The sequence below is a fragment of the Aedes aegypti genome, chromosome 3, assembly GCF_002204515.2.
Source record: "Aedes aegypti strain LVP_AGWG chromosome 3, AaegL5.0 Primary Assembly, whole genome shotgun sequence".
Classification (NCBI taxonomy): Eukaryota; Metazoa; Arthropoda; class Insecta; order Diptera; family Culicidae; genus Aedes; species Aedes aegypti.
In genome coordinates, this window is record NC_035109.1 from 74,129,894 (window position 1) to 74,149,746 (window position 19,853).

The 19,853-nt window shown below is 36.9% G+C and overlaps 2 protein-coding genes across 3 annotated transcripts in view; one reads left to right on the forward strand and one right to left on the reverse strand.

The window, feature by feature from the left end:
• LOC5567380 (RNA-binding protein Musashi homolog 2) overlaps positions 1-19,853 on the forward strand; it is a 190,939-nt gene that overhangs the window by 78,420 nt on the left and 92,666 nt on the right. The gene's annotated exons all lie outside the window — the stretch shown is intronic.
• Positions 763-19,853, reverse strand: part of LOC5567396 — a 126,064-nt gene continuing 106,973 nt past the window's right edge. The window contains exon 6 of the mRNA XM_001651730.2: positions 763-1,493. Within this exon, the coding sequence (XP_001651780.1) occupies positions 1,401-1,493 (93 nt within the window). The 3' untranslated portion in view covers positions 763-1,400. The remainder of the gene's footprint in view (positions 1,494-19,853) is intronic.

The window sequence follows — 19,853 nt, forward strand, 5'->3', positions numbered from 1 at the left end:
TTCTAAAGGTACTCTTGGAAAATTTGTGGTTAAGTTTTTGAAGGTATCCTGACAAAAATCTTGAAGAAATCCATTGGGAATTCAGTGATAAGATAACTGGATGGGTCAACTCCTGAAGAAATATTACTTAAAGAAACTCAAACCTGAATTAAATTCTGATCAAATATCTGGAGAAAATCGTGAAAAATACAAAGAATGATACTTTCTTTCCATTATGCCACGAAGCTGTTATATTTCAGTAGCATCCACAGAAAGTTATTTGGTATCACAAGTATTCACAAATTCGCATATTGATCGTTCTGTATGAACTCCATTTTCACGTTACCCAACCGACTGTCACGTTTTACTACCTAATCTTGTATTCTGCGTTGTAGTTGTAATCCATTAGAAAGCCACTACCGCACGTTGATCCTCACGCAAATCCGGCAAAAAATCGAAAGCCATGCGATTACCAAAGTTATAGCGCTGTAACCCCCTTTACTATCATCCAATTAGCCTAAGTCACCTCCCCCGCATATTTGAAATATGACAGAACTCTAGAATCAATTAACTTCCCCGGGCCGTCGCCGGTCGGTTGGTCGGGAATCGCGTTTTATGTAACGTCTACGTTACATCATAAATTCCAATATCGACCTCGAACGCAAGAAATTGGATTAAAACATGAACTAACTAGGTAGCTGGCAAAGTGACGAGCACGGGAAAGGCTATGTCATCTATAGTGGGACCCACCATAAAGAAGAACGAACGACGAACCAAGACGGGTGCTTCTCTAATCTCACCAGGTCACGATTCGCTTAGATCACGAATCGAGAGTGAGACCGACTACTGAGCTCTGAGCTGTATTATATTTTGCACTCTGCTTGCTAACTTTACTAACAGCGACTAAACACTACGAGGTATAATAATTTATTGGTTTGAAACATCTAACGCTGGCTGCTGCTGCAGCAAATCGAAGCCCACGAGCGGAGCGTTTTAAGGTGATACATTATAGAATCCAACGTCAATTATGTATCTAAACACACAAATCTCGCGAAAGAAGCAACAGACACCATTGACAAACTTAAAATAAGAAGTTCAGCTTCGTTGACTCACAATTTCTTATATTTAGTGACTTCAAAATCGCGAGTAGTGTCATAAGTCGGCCGTCTTTGGATTCCGAGATGTTTCACCTTAAGTAACGATAGTTCTCGTGCGGCATTCTGCTGTGCATTCTTACTTCAGCTGCTGAAGCGATAAGCGCGTGCGGATAGGATGATGTTGTAAAACGACGGATGTGCTCATGCTAGTTAATTGAAGCTATATGACTCTATATGTATTACCAAAGCGCAACACTTGTTTTCAAGATCTTGTTATTAATAACAACAACAGCGATATATGGTCGTATCTAGGCGGTGATCTTATTAAGACTCCTGCTGCTTGGCATACCCCTCCCGGTAAGAAAGTGCTTCGTTCAGTTCCGGCATCGGTTTGTATTCCTGGTTGAAGACGCGCATCTGCAACGAAACGAGGATACGCAAAACCAATTAGAGTAAAGTGGGGCAAAAATTTAATTCTAACATTTCTAACACAATTGCAAAAAAAACTGATGTAAATGTTACGGTGATTCGAATTCAACTCAGAGACTTACACTCTAAAAAAGTATAAAAATAATCGATAAAGATTAGGAAGAGTTATGGCCTTTTATTGCTGCTTTTGATGTTAAAATTGTTATTGTATCGTTTGTTGTCCATATTGGGGCGAAAGTTCGAAAAGATAAAATCGACGAAAACAAATCGAACCTGTTTCGCTCTCAAGATTCATTATAAAATCCAGCACAAGAATTTGTGATGATGCTGTCCAAGATTCAATAAGAATTCTTCCTAGAATTATGCTAAAACCCTGTCCAGTAATCTATGAGAAATATGTCCCATATTCGGCGATAATCTAGGTTAGGATTCTGTGAAATCAAGATCCTGTAACAGTCCTCTGTGAGAATGTATCCCTATCAGGCATTGGAGAATTCTTCGTTCTCAACTGCTTTCGAAGCTCGATCGAAGCAAGCGAAGAAAAACATCCCATCTGTATCGATCCATGATCGGCAATGTTCCGCATGTTGTAACAAGCTTGATAAATAACAGCAGCGAACGAGAGCTCCAAAGAGAAAGCGATGAGAAAACTGATTTTTCTCTTTTACTCATCATTGGGGGTAGGTGTTTTATTTTACTAGCATACGATCCCCCGAACATTAAATAGTAATAGTATCCCCCAGGTTTGGAGCTTGTTTAAATAGGTTTTATCATGAGCTGTTTTCCCTCCAGATCTGATCAGAGTTTTAGTAGAAGATGATACACAGGCTCTCTTGAGTTGTTACGGATCACGATTATTGCAGAGTGCGATAAGTGAGACATATTCTCAATATTCTCATAATTCAACCGCGCTTCTCAAGTATTCCGCACATATCATGTCTAGCATTCAAGGTACTTTATTCTGTGTAATTAAATTCCTTTTTAAAGTTTTGTCAAATAGTGCAGTAAAACATGGAAGAGAACTAAGCGGAAGCTTTTGCCCCACCTTACTCTATTTCCTTCCTGCGGGAAACGAGTTTGTAGATAATAGTTATCAAGGGAAAAGTAATTTGTATTGATTATTCAGGATTCGATTCGCAAACTGTCAACAGGAAATAAATCTGTTCCGATCAATCATGCGAATCGAAAATCCGATAATCCAGTCCTGCGGAAAGAGGCGGGATGATGGCACCCATATTGGAGCATTTCAACAATCCATCCGTCTAAAAAAACGGTTCTGATATTTCACGTACTACGTGCAGGGAGCACAATGCCAGGTATTAGCATACATTGGAATGTAGTCGGGGTAAGTTTTCGACCTCGCAACCTGAACGCAGCCCGGTGCTAACGAAGCCAACAAACTCTGCATGGACGCTTTTGTATCCTTTCGGGTTTATTTTTTTCATGGGTGGGGAAGGTGTCCTGTCTGGGAACTTGAGCAAAGTCTGAGAGGGTGAATGTTCCTGCAGAAGCACTACTGCCAATATTTGCATTAATGAGCTTGAACGACTTTTCTGCAGTATATCAATACAACATAAAATGCTAAATAATTTATATGGATTTACTGTGCACCGATAAATAAACAGTTACGTCATCCAATTGATGGCAGTCAGATTTTAACACAGTTATGCTTGAAAACCTGATACATGGAATATATAAAAAAATGTGAGGTTCCTTTTCAGATTCGTTTTTCAGTTACATTTTTATATGTGAAAGTAACCCACAATCTTATTTTGATGCGTTTATTCAATTAAATTGTAATGCTCTTGTATAGTGCTAATGTTACTAAATATTGTACAACGGTTTTTTTTTTTTAATTGATCATTGGACTTATGAATAACTGTTTTATGTTAATCGAGTTTGTTTTTACGAAAAATTAAAAAAAATGAGATTCCACTATCGACGTAAAACATTCCCAAATATTGATGTTAAGGTGAAGATGAATCGAAGCCAAAGTTCAAATTTTCAAGAGCACGGAGATCTGGAGAACCAAACACCGATTTGAGCTGAAAATCTAATTGATTAGTCATCACCAGCTAGTGACCAATCGATTAAGTTTTCAGTTTAAAAGGATGTTTGGTTCTCCAGATCCGTGCTTTTGAAAATTTGAACTTTGGCTTCGATACATCTTCACCTTAAGACTGATTCAATTTCATCAACTTGGGAAAGAGCTTTTTAGTAGCCCGAGCGATATAAAATTTTAACAAATCAATCCCTGTTCAATCAGAGTCGAATGTACAACGGTCAACAAGAGTAGATTAAGACATTTTTACACTTGTTTTTCCTACAAAAAATGTTGTATCAATTAATTTAATAAATGCTTACACCCACCCTGAACGTTGGGCCGACGCTTAGTGTCATAACAAAGTTTTATTGCATTGTTTTGCTTTTTACTTTATTACTTACTAGTGGTCCCGCCAAACTTCGTCTTGCCATCAAGTAGGCTGTTGATCGTCCCATATAAAATGACAGTTTAGTTCGCGCTCGTTTTTTCAACTTTCCCGGTGAATATCCTGGGATTTTTTTTACACACAAACGCGTCGGAACCCTTGACGAACAAAACTGAGAAATAATTATTCAAATCCGTTGACCCGTTCGTAAGCCATTTCGTGACATACAAACACCATTCCATTTTTATTTATATAGATGTATCACATTCTAATGCCTTCGTATTGTTATTGTTTTGCCATGGTACGTACCGTATAGTAGTTGATGTACTCTCAAAAGGAATACGCTTATATGACCCTCCAGGGTGACATTAGCTTCAGTTTTCTGATGTCTAGGGTTACAAAGTATCGATATTTTCTATCTGAAGCAACCGTGAAACTTAACTTAAATACTTTAGGACTTGTATACGGATTATTTTATTTTGTTGGTGTCGATTTGACATATTCTTTCGAATTCACGAAGATTGAGACGTTGCACGGTATGTTTTGAACATAAAACGAAAATGTCCTCAAAGAGGCCCTAGCGGAACCTGTGCCAGGTACTCTGGGAGTGACTACATCAGTTGATACCAAGTTAATTTTATACTCTTTCGAATCCATGAAGATTGAGATCTCACACGGTATGTTTTGAACATAAAACGGAAATGTCCCCAAAGAGGCCCTCGTGGAACCTGTGTCAGGAGCTCTAGAGTGGCCACATCTGTTAGTACCGGTGGTATTCTTCATTTATGGACGAGTTCCTTCGAATTCATGCAGATTGAGACGTCGCACGGTATGTTTTTGACATGAAACGGAAATGTCCCCATTCCTGGCGGAACAGGCGACGGTGTTCCGAAATGGACAACTAATTTGAATTATGTTGAAATGATCGCAATCAACACTTTTCATAGGTTTCAAATTAAAACTTCGGCGTTGTGATTGAAATAAAAAAAATAATCACATTTCTCAAATTTGGCACCGTTGTGGCTCCAGTACAACCCGGAATATCTCTGGTATGATTCCGAATTCAGCATTCTCCATTTATCAAAATATCGAATTGAAATTGACGAAATGACAGTTCTTTGAAAATGCCTTGTCGGGGACCGGGGACGTAAAAGTTAATTTTAATTCTTGAATTCGCCACCTATTTAGATTTCTAATGGGAGGTGGCAAATTCAGGAACACCATGGCGAAATGAGATGCAAGGAAGCTAACATTGTAAGGAAATGATTTTATTTCTTTCATTTTCCTAACAAATTCTAAAGTTTCTTAGAATAATTTTAAAGTGATTTGATAAACACTAAAATGTTAGCTTTTATTTGCATCGTTAAACGATCGTTAACTCCAGATTATAATGGAGTGGTGAATAATGGTACTATAGAGAATACCGGTGCATCTTCCCTATTCAATTGGGTGCACGACGTTAAGCATAAATACGTTAGGCATAATGGACGTTTGGCATAATGGATGTTTGGCATAATGGACCTTAGGCATAATGGACGATAGGCATAATTTCCAAAATCAAAATTGAAATTGTTTGTGTGAAAAGTGAGCTGACTTTTTTGGTAATTGTGAAGGGCTTCAAAGATCAAAAATGTGTCCTTTGAAATGTGATTGCCCTGCAGTCGTCCCATACTTGTGAATCCTTTGAGGTCAATTTCTAGAACAAAACTTGAGCATGAAAATGCTATAAATTGCCTCTAAATTATTAGCTATGTGGTAACTTCTATGACTCCAGGATCCTTGGCGATGAAGTATAATCGTGCTCATGTATCGTGCACAAATGAGAATGCAAAATGGCCGCTTTGACAAAGCAAACATTTGGGTAATAACTGTGGAAGTGCTCCTAGAACACTAAGCTAAGAACTTGGATTGGGTCGTAATGCCAAGAATAAGAACGACGCTGTAATTGCTACTCATCTTTTGAGTTTGGTTGTACACATATTATTGGCAAATTTTTCATCAGAGATTATCCCTTCTTTAAATTGAAGGCTGTTCTTTATAGGTATACTGACGGCAAAACTATTGGAGTTTGTGCTGCTAATGTTTTAATTAGCAATTTTTTCTTCTTCCGAGACATACTTATTCAGTAATTAATGTCATTATTGCTTTTAATACTCCCATCATACATTTTCCCTTCTTTGAATCATAGGCTATTCTTTATACTTATTCGGTCAATTTAATGACTGGAAGAATGGGACCTGCTTCCAATAAAATGCAGTTTTGTGGATTCTTGCTGTTCTATTAGTTATTGGAATTGTAGATGTAAATATTTCCATTAAAAAAATACACGCCAGGCTGCTGAATACTATGCTGAATGCTGAATACTATGCTATGTAAAATTGAAGCTTGACTGTTATATATACTTTGAAACCAAATTTTACTTTTCAATCTCGATGAATTTCAAATATTTTCAAGGTGCTTTCAGCAATGCTTACATATGTGACTGATACAAATTGTTGAAAAATCATTGTAAATTGTTGGCAGAAGAGGCAAAAAAACTGTTTTCACTACATTAAATTGAGAAGACTCGGAGAAGGAACGTAACGCTTTTCTTGGCGTCACACTACCAGCATATTATTGTCATATAATGTCACCTATAATAACCATGATTTTTGGCATGACACTATATTGTTGTCTTCAAGTTAAACATTCGCATTATTAGTACTAATGATTATATGCAAGATTTCCCTTTTTTAGAATTAACGTAATTATGTAAGAGATATATAACGGCCTTCCTTAGCCGATTGGTTAGAGTCCGCGGCTACAACGCAAAGCCATGCTGAAGGTAGACAGGGTAGGGTTCGAAACCCGGTCGGTCCAGGATCTTTTCCTAATGGAAATTTCCTTGCACAGTTAAAAAAAATGAAGATTACACGTCATGTAAACTTCATTCATGCGATGTAAACATGACGTCATGTAAATTGGAGTCTGAAATCATGTAAAAATGTGTTATATGTCATGTAAGCACTCAGAATCCTGCTGGATTACATGACATATAATTGAAGTTTACATGACATATCATGTAAATATACATGATATTCCACGCTCCAATTATGTGCGTTATATGTCTCAGAAATTTACACGTTTCGTTCGAACTGTGTGGCTTCCCTGGACATAGAGTATCATCGTACCTGCCACACGAGATACGAATGCAAAAAATGGCAACTTCGCCAAAGAAAGCTCTCAGTTTATAACTAGGAGTGTCATATACTCACCGAATGAAACGTCTCTAGAAATAAATAACACTTGCCCATCGCAAATATAAATTGATACTTACAACCATTTTTTGAGCTGGATCTTAGAATAATAACAATGACCAAGACAACAATCTTCTTCCACATCTTGCGATAATGGATTCATTGTCAAATTTTAGAACACCCAAAATAGTAATTTATAACCAATCAATTAACCCACCCCATCGTAACGCTTCTTGTATGCATTTTTCACTATTTTATGAGCTGTTTCATGTTAAGGACACCCATCCACCCTCATCAACGTAATGGAATTTGTAAATGAACCCGAACAAGTTTCAACATGAGAAGAGTTTTGAATGGCACACACGCAAGTTATTTTATGCCAAACGTCCGTTATGCCTAACGTATTTTATGCCTAACATCCATTATGCCTAATGTCTTTATGCCTAACGTCCATTATGCCTAACATACTTATGCCTAACGTCCTTATGCCTAACGTCTTTATGCCTAATGGGGTATACTCTATTCAATTATTTTGGATTCAGGAGGATTTTTAAAGACATTTCAAAGGAAAAAACTCAGAGACTTCTGAAGGAATTGCACAATGAAGCTCTAAAATCTAGCATTTTGACGAAAAAATTGGTTATATTATGATGAGAATCCATGTAAAAAAAAACACCAGTTTTATTCTAGTAATTATAGAATTTGAATTTCAACTTTGAAAAAATAATACAGTTAAACCTCCATGGAGTCGATGTTCCTTGGAACGATATCGACTCATGGAACCATACTGAAAACTAAATTTCATGGTTACTATGATGGTCCCTCGAAACAGCTTTCCAAAGAATTTCTGTTCCATGATTCGATATTTGTACGAGTCTTCCATATCGACTTGACTGTATGACAAAAATGCTGGAGGGTGATTGGAGCTCTCAAGGACTTCGTTGAAAAAAATTTACGAGATTTTTTCCAAAACATTTGGGAGAATGTTTTTTGATCAAATAATCTAAAGGGGCACTGTTATAATCGAAAAATAGAAGCCTCTTTTTCATTCAATTTGTATCAAATATGAATAAACTGTTGTTCCAATAATCAGTATTTAAAAGAGTCATAGCTTTTGAACTAGTTGGCCAGCAAATTTTTATGTCGATATTTGTTTCTATTTTACCAGAACATTAGGTGGGTTAAGCTTAAGTTCATTCAGACAAATTAATTTGCTTTTTTTAAGTTGAAATAACATTTAAAAAAGTCATAGCTTAGTCATAACTAGTTCAAATTGATTAGCAAATTTGTATGTCAATATTTGATTCTATTTTCACCAGAAATCTAGGTGCGTTAAGTTCAAGTTCATTCAGACAGATTAGTTTGCTATTTTTAGTTGAAATTACATTCAGTTTTTTTTTTAATTGTTTTATGGCTTTAGCGGTCATGCGACTCAAAGCTAAAGGGAGTCAATAGAAGCAAATGATGGAAATGAATAGGTGGATAGGCGTCGCAAGGGAGCGACAAGATTGAAATTTAATTAGGTGGTGAAAGTTGAGCAAGCCATTTTAAAGTCAGTAAGCATCGAAGCGTCCTGTATTTTGCTTAGCTTCTCTACTGGAAAAGGGTTGGCTTAAAGCTTTGAGCTTTGCTACCAACACAGGCAAAATACAGGAGGCTTCAATGTGCGCTTATACTGACGGCAATCAACCGAACGGTTCTATCGATTGATGACTGATATTGGGAATTTACACGCAGTTAAAGATGGTTTGTCTTTATCATGTGTGCTCTTCCCGCCAGTCACCACATGATCCAGTTAGAACTGCATTTCTTATTAGCCAAATTTTTCATACATAGGAGAAGGTATCGATCGTGATTGTTTTTATTTTAATTGTTTTGTGGCCTACATTATTATATATATTACATTCAGTTCTGCCAATCCACTTAAAATTTCGCTCGAAAAGCGTTACGGATTGAGGTGAGGGGTTCCAAATTTTCCAATTTTAGCGTTCGTTACGTTGACGCTGCCGTATTCATTTAGGTTGAACTTTTAATCAAACTAACTCTACTATTAAGGTGGATATATGGTATTCAAGGTGTCGCTTCCATTTAAAATAAAAGAAAATTGTTATATTTTGCACAACATTAATGACTTAAGATCGTTAAACATAATAGTAAACGATTTTTTTCAAAAAAGTTAGTATTCCTTTGTTTTTGCTGATATGAAAATATTAGCTCTTAACCCGTATACGCTCAGCAAATTGAAAAAAGTTCAAATTGCTACCATTTAGACAATTCTTGACGAATTGCCTTTGTTTTAGTTCGAATGAAATCGTCCGGATGTCTAGTTTTCCGAGGATTATCTAGTTTTTTGAGGATTTTTTGGAAATGTCCACCGGTTTGGAGTTATTCCGGTTGGTCATTGGGACAAGTCGGATAAAAATATATTTTAAATATCCCAACTTTCCAATCGACTGTTACCCAATTTATTAGTATAAATCTGACTCCGAATCAATTTGTTTTCATAGTTTTGACTACGGAAGTCATGTGAGACAATAGGTCAATCTATCAAATTTGCATTCCGGGGCTCTTTCCCGATGTTTGGTTTCATCTAATCACTTTAGCTGAAAAAGTGGTGAGCTCTTTTTATGTTTTTTTTTCATTTTTCAAAATTTGTAACTGTCAGTGATTATGAAATGTATTTAAAACCTCTAAGCAACTTCTGAGCACATTGTAAGAGTAAGCATTTATACATTTGTTATACAGGTTGTTATACAGGTGTTAGACGACTGATATGTAATTCGATTGTCCTTCACATTCCATTGAATCCAATTTCCAATTGGTAACCCTAATCCAATGATACCTATAATAGCGGTACATATCGTTTCCTAAAGGAATTCCTACAAGTGAAGAAGGTGCAATCGGCTGGGAAAGCATACAAGTGCGATTCTTTCTATGGCTGCGGCGGCACACTCGCCGTCGTTTTTCTCGTAGTCCATATAGGTTCACTAGGGTGGCACTATAAACCTTCATTTGGATCCTGACACTTTACTCTAATGAGGGGCTAAACGAGCTTGATGTTTGTATAGAGAAAATCGACCAAACATATCGGACAAAACAGTTCCAATAACATTTCCGACCAATTTTCGACTATATGGAAGCAGTCTCAGTCAAACCGGAAGTGCTTCAGTTTAGAACACTTCTAAAAATTGATCGATTCCGCTCAAACTTTCACAGTAGCTTCTGGGGGCCCAAATGAACCATTTCAAGGGTATAAGATTTGACAGTTTGATTTTCCCCATATAAAAATGGACCACCTTAAAGCCCCACACTGCTCTCGAGAACCGCTTCGTTCCGCGCCGTAGAATATCCTTTGAGGACTTTAAATTGGATTATTGCCCTCTTCTCCACAATCCAGGCGACCTACTGCTTAACTGCTGGGCTTGCAACGGACAAGAACACTGCGGAGGCGGCACGGCCATGTCAAAGGTGGAAAAAGGATTTAAAGTCGTCTGTTTATGTACCGTCGCCGTCGTCGTGGGGAAAAAGTTTTTCTCCTGTCGGCGTTGAACTTTCTCTCTCTCTGCTCGAGTAGGTACACTTGAAACGGGGCGAAAATTTAATTACCGTTGCATATTGGTTGTGGCGTATTTCTAGCTATATCAACCAACCTCTCGTCCTGTTCCCCTTCCGAACCAAACTATGACCTTCCCATGAAGGCATAAATGTCCCATGTGAAAGAAAGTAGACAGTGAGAAATTAACGCTCAAAATTTGAAGTCGAATCATGACCAATCGTGTTCGGTTCGCGTTGTGCGAAAATGAATTCGGGTTCAAACGAGGATGGATTGCCAAGTGGTGAGCTCGTTTCATGTAATGATAACATGTTTATCCTGGCAACGTTACGTTTATGTTATGGCCAATGGTTCGTCGCTACAAGTGTCGACATTAACTCTTAATCCTGTTTCATATAGTTTTAATATACACATACCATTCTTTTTTCGTCATTACTATGAATAATCATATATACACTACCCACCATAAGTATGGAATCGTTGCAATACTGAGTATTGCAGCAATTCTAAGTTTAGCATCACCCAAAATCCAGTGCTGAAATTTTTTTCAACTAAAATAAAAAATCACAGGGGCTCAAAGACGTATTTTTTTTAGATGACCTCAAAAATACATTGATCTAGCACTTCAGAATCACGAGATAATATTCATTTTAGGTGATGCTAAACTTTTCAAGGTGCTGCAATATTCAGTATGAGTGTTGCAATACGCGATTCCATACTTATGGTGGGTAGTGTATATAACTCCAGAGTTGTCTGTCTGACAGTAACGCTTTGAAATGTTTCATTGAACGCTTCGAGCACTAGAACAGCAGGACATTCGAGAATTTTCGAACTAATTGGTAGGAATGTTTTGGAACATTTGAAATGTTTCACAACATATGAAACACTACAACAGCATTAAAGGCTAATAATTTGATATGAGAACATTACAATAGCATAGAGGCAATATAGAAGTATGGCTAGAGCATAAATTCAGGCAATTTTTAGAAAGGTAAATTGAAACAGGTGGATTTAGGAGAAATGCAAAGTTTTGGATTTTTATTTGCAGTTTTTTTTTTTATTTTCAAAGTGCAAAGTTAACTTTGCAAAGTTGATTTTTAGCTTCCAAATTCTGTTGTAACGTGGCGAGCCACGTTGGGTAAGCTAGTCTTTGAATAATTTTACACTATGAATGTCGGCCTAGTTTTTCAATCTTCTACCAAAATTCAAAATCCTTCTTATCAATGGATAGCATCACCGACAAAGTGATTGTGGAAATGCAGTGGTATTCCCGGTCTCTAGGAGCAACAATTACTACTCACTAACATTCTTTTCTCATCCCAACTGACTGTGAAGACGTTTCCGTTAACGGTATTGATCAATAATATGAAGGCTTCTAAAAGTTCGAGAGTAAGCGGAAAGTCCCATCCCTTATTCATTTGAAGTGCATTTCTTACCGATCAATCATGGAGTAGCAACCATTGACATGTACAGTTAGTCTGTGCTATGCTATGCTTTTTAACATGAATATTGCGATGTTTGAAAATCCATATGAGACAGTTAAGCTTTTTTATGGACAGTGTAGCTCCTTCTAACGAAATGAGGATTCCAAGTGAAAAGAAGCTTTTCTATGGCTTTTATACTCCGGCACAAGCTAGCGAACGGCTAAAAATAACCTTCCAGCAGCTGGTGAACAGGTGCGGTGCAACGCTCAACTACCAATCTCTCTACTGGGTTGAGCGGGGATCGACTCGGAAGCACCGCAAAAGTGTGTATCTTCGGTTGCTGCTGTGTCTCTGTTTAACATTAACCACACTAAGTGACGACAGGATTTGTCAGTCAAGCTTACGCCGGGTTGCCGTTGTCAGCGGAAGTTTTCCTGACGGGAACCGGTATCGTCACACCGCGGTTTCCGTCCGGCATCAACCCTCTGATGGAGAAGTTTAGTGTTACAATGATCGAAATGAGCGGTGCAACTCGCGCAGTGCAATGCACAGTGGGAAAAAATGGATACAAAATGGCAAACGAAAATCAAAAATTTTTATATTTCATGAAAAATAAATATTATGATACTAGTGGACCCATAAAAACTCGTCTTGCCATCAAGTAGGCTGTTTAAAAACGGTTTCGATCGTCCCAAATAAAATGTCAGTTTCGTTCGCGCTCGTTTTTTCAACTCTCACGGTGAATATCCGCGGATTTTTGTACACACAAACACGTCGGAACCCTTGACGAACAAAATTGAGAAAGAATCATTAAAATCCGTTAACCCGTTTGTAAGCCATTTCGTGACATACAAACATCATTCCATTTTTATTTATATAGATTCAATAATTATGATAGTTATTAAAAATTATTATTATTTATTAAGATATGCCAAAATAATGATTAGTAGGAATCGTGTAAAAATGCCCTTTTTATTTATTTTGACCTTAAAAATGCTATATTTCGGGACTAAAAAACCAGATTGCGGCAACCTAAATACATTTTTCTTGGTGTAGAATAATGTAGGTGATATGAAGCATACTGTATTCAGTGTTAATGATTGGAAAAGCTGCTTTTGCTCCATTTTTCCATATAATTTGATTTTGTGATATTTAAGATTATTTCAAGAGGCTGTTCAAATATTTATTTTTTGAGAGCCATCTGGGGAATACAATCACATTTCAACCATTTTGCCATCGAAAAGTAATTTATTTTAAGAATTAAGAAGAGATGCAACTGATTGCGACAAACTAAATATTTTTTTTCTGGTGTAGATGGAATCTACATCATTTCTCGATTACTTTTTCAAATCGACGTAAGTAACTTTCATATGGTTTTGAGCAAATTAATTCAGAAGAATCACAACCTGTCTTTTAAAACTGTTTTAAAATTAATCAACTTTTTAATTTTTTTTCGCCGTGTACATCGCTTAAATTTTGCATACATTAAGCTCGCGTTCAAAAACTAGGGAGTTCCTGTTATTTCCCACAAAAAAAATATTACAAAATGATAAGCCGATTTATTCAGTTACTTTCGACGTTTTTCTACCAGTGTAAAATCGGCTCAAGTAGTGTTTTGTTTTGATTCGTGGTTAAGTCACTTTGTCTCTCCATACAGCGGGGCGGCGAAAGTAGTGGTTAGGTTGCGAAAGTTGAGAATCTTACTTTCGTCGTTTTGTAAATCCGGAAATTAAACGTTTTAAAAGTGAAAAATCGAATTTTTTCAGAGCGCAACGTGTAGAATTTCGTCTACGAAACACGTAGAATCGATAAAGTAAGTTTGTATACTTTTTTGACTTGAGTCTGTTAGAATAAGTTTTCGAGATTTAGTGATCATGAAGTGCCTTTTTTGACCTATTTACAACGTAAAATCATTTACCAGATGAGATCTTCTGTCTCAGACTGAAAATAATTGCACAGTTCATTTGTCAAGTTCTAGGCAATTTCAGCCTAAGGAAAATACATGATTTTAATTACCGAATTCCGTTGGACAGGGCTGGTAGCAACTGGGTGTCATAAAAAAGTAACTTTAGAGACCTCATGCTTCCAAAAAGAGACCAAACATGAATCAAGACAGCAAAACGAAATCAATCAGAAACTAGGATATATGAGTTTTCGTAAGGTTTCTTATGTAAATCCGACCAGGTACTTCACTAAGAAAATTTACAAGAGTTATTTTTAGCTTCCTGTAACATTACGACTAGTATTACTGCTTGTAACCTTGTATGTATTTTTTCTTCACTTTCTCCAGGGAATTTTATCAAGTATTCACCCAAAGTTTCCTTCATATATTATTTCGAAGTTTTCTTTCTTGAATGACTCTTTTACGGAATTACCTTCAAAAACTCAACCTGGTATTTATCCAAAGAAAATCTCAAAAAACAGTTCAGCAATTTTACCAAAAATTCGTCCAGAGAATCTCCTTTCTGTAATATCTGAAGAAATTTGTTTCGCTAGTTTGACGGCCTAAATGAACTTTTGAAGAATACGCCAAGATTTCACTCGAGAAATTACTTGAGAAATGTTTGGATGAATAATCTCTGGATAAGTTGCTGGATAATTTCTTAGCGAAATTAGTGAAGAAACTTTATGAGAAATTCTAGGTTGAATTCATTAGGGATCCAGAACAGCTCTGGAATAATCCTTAAAGTTATTCCTGGAAGAAGCTGTGAATGAATTTTTGAATGAATTCATATGAACTGCAAAAAAGGGTTTGAAACTCCTGGAGAACTCTCCAGAAACTCTCGTAAGGATGATAATGGAGAATTTCCTGAATTGCTTATTCCATTTGCTTATGGAAAATTATTTTGAAGGGAATAGTTGTCTAATCGGAGGCACCCGTAACGCGGGTAGATCACCTTTTCGTGGTGCGTTACGGGGTAAGATCTACCAATTTGAACCCTAGTCTCATCTTGTTTGTCGGGCTAGGGTAATATGTTTTGGTAATTCAAGGATTCGCGGCACAAAGTCCTTGTTACTGGCAACAGTTTCTGAAAATTAATCTATTTTACCTAGCAGATGGTTAAAGACTCGGAGTTGGTCAGTCCCGAGACTACACTTGAAGCCAGGATAACAATCATGAGTATTAGCTCAACAAGGACTGTAAGTACTGGTAATTCAAGGACTCACGTGAATTCTAATTACTAAACAAATTTTCTAGCTTGATTCGGTTTTGCTGCTAACATAAAGCCCCTTTTTTCTAGTATTTTTCTGGGACTAAACTAAAAGCGAAACAAGGATGGGGCTAGCTAGAGTTCCGTTGCATGGTCAAATATCAGTAGTACCGATTTGGTTTCTCAGAAATTTAATCGATTATGTTTGCTAAGGGGCGCGCCTTCGCTGAGATGTAAATTTCTATGAAGGGTGTAAATAGCGGGACCTTTTCATGATAGTCGATTTGTAGCAATATCTGAGGAATCAAAACAAGAACTGTACAGAAATCGATGCTTCATTACCTATCAATGGAAATGGAATAATGCGACATGCACTATACACTAAGGATACGGGTAATGCCACAATAGATCTAAATACTGGTCGCAGTGGCGCATCCGAACAGAGAAAAAAAAAAAAAAAATCGGAGGCAGAAAATGAAAATAGGGTAGGTGTACCAGTTATGGCCATAGTGGTTCCCTATTTCGCCATACGTGATATCTTGAATGCCTTCACATTTTGAAAAATCTTTTGTGTTTTAGCAGTAAGATAAAGGATAAATCTTGATGTTAAAACATTCAGAAAGATTAAAAATGTAAAAGTTTTCCATATTTTGCATATGGCCAAATAGGGAACCACTATGGCCATAACTGGTACAATTTCCCTACATGACAAGTTCCACTGCCGGTCAAGCCCATCTTGTACGTTACGAGGGAAGGAAAGGATAATGATGGTACACGCTTAAACAATGTTACCCAAAATTAAGTATGATTCGCATAAAATCGAGCTCTTTAGGACATTCGATTTGTGATTTTAACGTATGCAAAACCGGCTGATGAATTTCTGGGCGCATTCTTGGGAAAATTCTATTACGAAATCTCTAAAGGTATTTCTGGAGGGATCCAGTCAATTTTTACCCACTGTACAATGGGGTTAAGAGGAGCACACTGATGTTCTGAGCTCCTTCAATTCACAACTTTTTTTATTTGAATGATTCTTTTCTGTACGGTCGGATTTATCATATCCGGATATCCTGTTACATACCACCCTCATCCCGTTGTCGACTTCTTTGTTTGCAAGAAACGTGACTCTGACTGCAATGATTGCGACATTGATATCTTAGTAAATCAACTTAATGCTTTCATTGCCGGTTCAGTTCAGCAGCGGTGTTTTTATCGTTACGGCGCTCGTGAGAAATGAGGATGGGAATTTTTGTTACGCGTCCACCAGTCAGCATTCCGAGGATTCAATTAACGAAATTAATGATCGATTGAATCCGTAATGAATGCTAGCGTTTGTTGTTTGCTGGATTGTGCGATCTGGACCACTTGCTGCTGCTGACTGAATGCAGCCCGGCCGGTGACGATGTCGAGTGCGATTTATGCGTCGCAAGAAAAAAACGCACCAATCGGATAATTTCTGCTCGACGGCAATAGTGGCATGCATGGGAATTAATTCATTTCGCCACTACTAACCCGACTTGGTGGAACTAACAGAATTGTAACTTGATGAGTTACAGCTATTTTTTGTAACAACGATTGTTATAAATTAGATGTAGGATGATTTCCACAATTGTTAACTGGGAGCTAACTTTGCCAATTGCCAATATATGCATTCGTATATCGTGTGGCAAGCACAAAGATACTCTATGCCCATGGAAATCAATAAAATTTCCATTACGAAAAGATTCTCGATTGGTGGGAATCGAACACACGATCCTCAGCTTAGTCTTGCTAAATAGCTGCGGCTATCTGCCTTTAAAAAAATATTGATAATGTATTTAGAAAGCGAAATGAAAAGAAATGGTTCTACACATTCTACCTGAAAAGATCAAGTAATGGGTTCGTTCCAAGACATTTACCAAAAATAAAATTAAACCTGATGCCCCTACTACTGAAGCTATTAGTAGGGGAAGGGGTGGTAAAATGAACACCTTAAGAATATCATCTTGTTTCTAATAGTTAAACGAGGAATTTCTATAGTTCTATCGCACAACATCAAAGGTATGGATGTTATCTAAAGCAGCGATACGAATTCAGACTAAATTAGCTAAATTTTCACATATTTTTATCGCTAGCAAAAAACGATGCAAATGTTAATTTTACCTGCACTATGTGTGTAAAATGAGCAGCAGTTGGTGGTAAAATGTACATCATGCAAAAAACGTGAGCAAAACAAATATTTTTGAAAATTTTCATTGCACATCCGCAAATATATCCATTAAGGATTGTAACTCATTCAAAAAGAAATTAAAAAATATCGGAATTGACATCATATCATAACGATATTCGCCTCACTGAAAAACCAAATTTTCAAACATGATTTTCTTAATTCTTAGTTTTCATTTCTATTTTCACTTCTATTAACCTACCGTCGGTCGCCCTAGTGTACTGAGTACACGCACTTTGCGAAAATTCGAAAAACACGTTGAAAACCCCTTCAAATTGATTCGGGTGTTGGTTCTATTCCAAGATCTACTCTTCTTCTTGCTAGTAGGAAAGAAATTTTTCGAAAAAGTCAACGAAAAGTATACGAAAACTTCGTGTTTCTAACCTAAGTTTTTACGCGTGTACTCAGTACACCAGTGCGACCGCTCGTGTAACTTTTTTTTACCGGGCCCGTCACACGAGCGGTCGCATCGTGTACTGAGTACACGCGGAGCATTTTGATCATAAATCTAAAACTAGGCAAGATAGAATATTGATGTCCTCGGCAAATTTCTTCAGTTCAACGTTACCAATCGGGCAGTGGACAAATGAAACTTTGAAAACATCCTCACCCTTCAGTGGCCAGCGGAATGTGTCCCGGGGGAACCGGTGAAGTGGACATTTCGCAATGCAACATCTCGAACACAAATATTTCAGGATCTAGATTTTTTAGCAAGATGGTGTCTTTGGCAAAGTTGTTCAGTAGATCAAAGACTAACGAGTGATAGGCTGCTTGTTTCGGAATTCTGGCACCAGTTGGCGCTTGTGAGCATGTAATTTTTCAGACACGGATATCTCAGGATCCCGATTACCTAGAAAGATGCGATCTTCGACAAAGTTGTTTAGTAGGCCAAGGACTGTCATATTATAGGCCATCTAACTTGAAATTCTGCCATCAGATGGCGCAGTGAGTGAGCATGCAATATTTCAATCACGAATATCTCAGGATCCCGATTATTTAGAAATATGGTGTTTTCGGCAAAGTTGTTCGATAGTTCAAGGACTAATATGTGATGATCTATTTAATTTGGAATTCTTTCATCAGATGGTGCTAGTGAGTATGACATTTTTTGAACACAGATATCTCAGGATCCCGATTACCTAGAAAGTTGACATCTTCAACAAAAGTGTTGAGTAGGTGATATGCCATGTGATAGGCCACCCAACTTGAAATTCTACTACCAGATGGCGCTAGTGAGCATGCTGTATTTTGATGAAGCTTTAAAGTATATGAAGGACTAAACATGTGATGTGCCGTTTGATTCGCAATTCTTCCACTACACGGTGTTAGTGATTATTAGAGCGGTTCATAATTTAAAAAATTTTGAAAATCCAATCTCGCATATGTTCGTTACTATAATTACCATAAAAATAATGTTCTGTGAAATTTTCAGTTTTCTAGGTGGTTATTAAAAAGTGGATCGAAGACGGCCCAAAGTAGGCTTATATGCAAGTTACTATGAAGAAATTTAAAAAAAAAATGTTGCAAACACGTTAGTACTAGATTGTAAGTACAAACTTATCATCACATAGTAAAAACTCATTCTTCAAACTATAATGAAGTAATTTGCTGAAGAGATAAATTCATTCCAACCAGGCCCGGATTTGGGGGGGTGCCAAGGGGGCAAATGCCCCGGGCCCCCCGACCAGAGAGGCCCCCCGAGGAACCAATAATAAGAACAAAAATATTTTGAAATACTTTAATTTAGACAAATAATTCAAACTTTCAAGTCAACATTCGAATACTTAAGTAGATTTTTTTCTAATATCCGAATCAATTTTTATCCTTCAATATATTACAAAAAAAAAACACGAATGTTAACGATCAACGCTCTGTCATCGTAATCATCGTCATCATCAAAACTTCAAAAGCAGTTTTTCTGTTCAAAACTAAAAATTATTCGATAAAAATGTGTTCACTGTGTTTCGGTTGGAGAATATAATACAGTGAACACTTTTTCCTGTAAATTTTCTTGATTTTGAACGAAAAAACTGCTTTTGAAAATTCCGAAATCAATGACGGATCCTGCCAAACCTCCAAAAATTTTCAGTCTTTAAAATTATTGTTGTTTAAAATGCGCTTCACGTCTTTGCACAATAGAGTACTGCGCGATTCAAAGAGTTTATTTGTGTCTTATCAGACCTTTAAAACTTTTACAAATTTGCAGTACTATCTGAATCTTAAAGTCAAGGTTTTTTCTGTTATGCAGTAGTCAGTACTATGAAGAGTTTTCTATTTTGTATGCCGTAGTTGATAAAGTTGTCTTTGTAAAGGCTTATAGTTAACTTTGAAATTCAAAGTTTGAATAA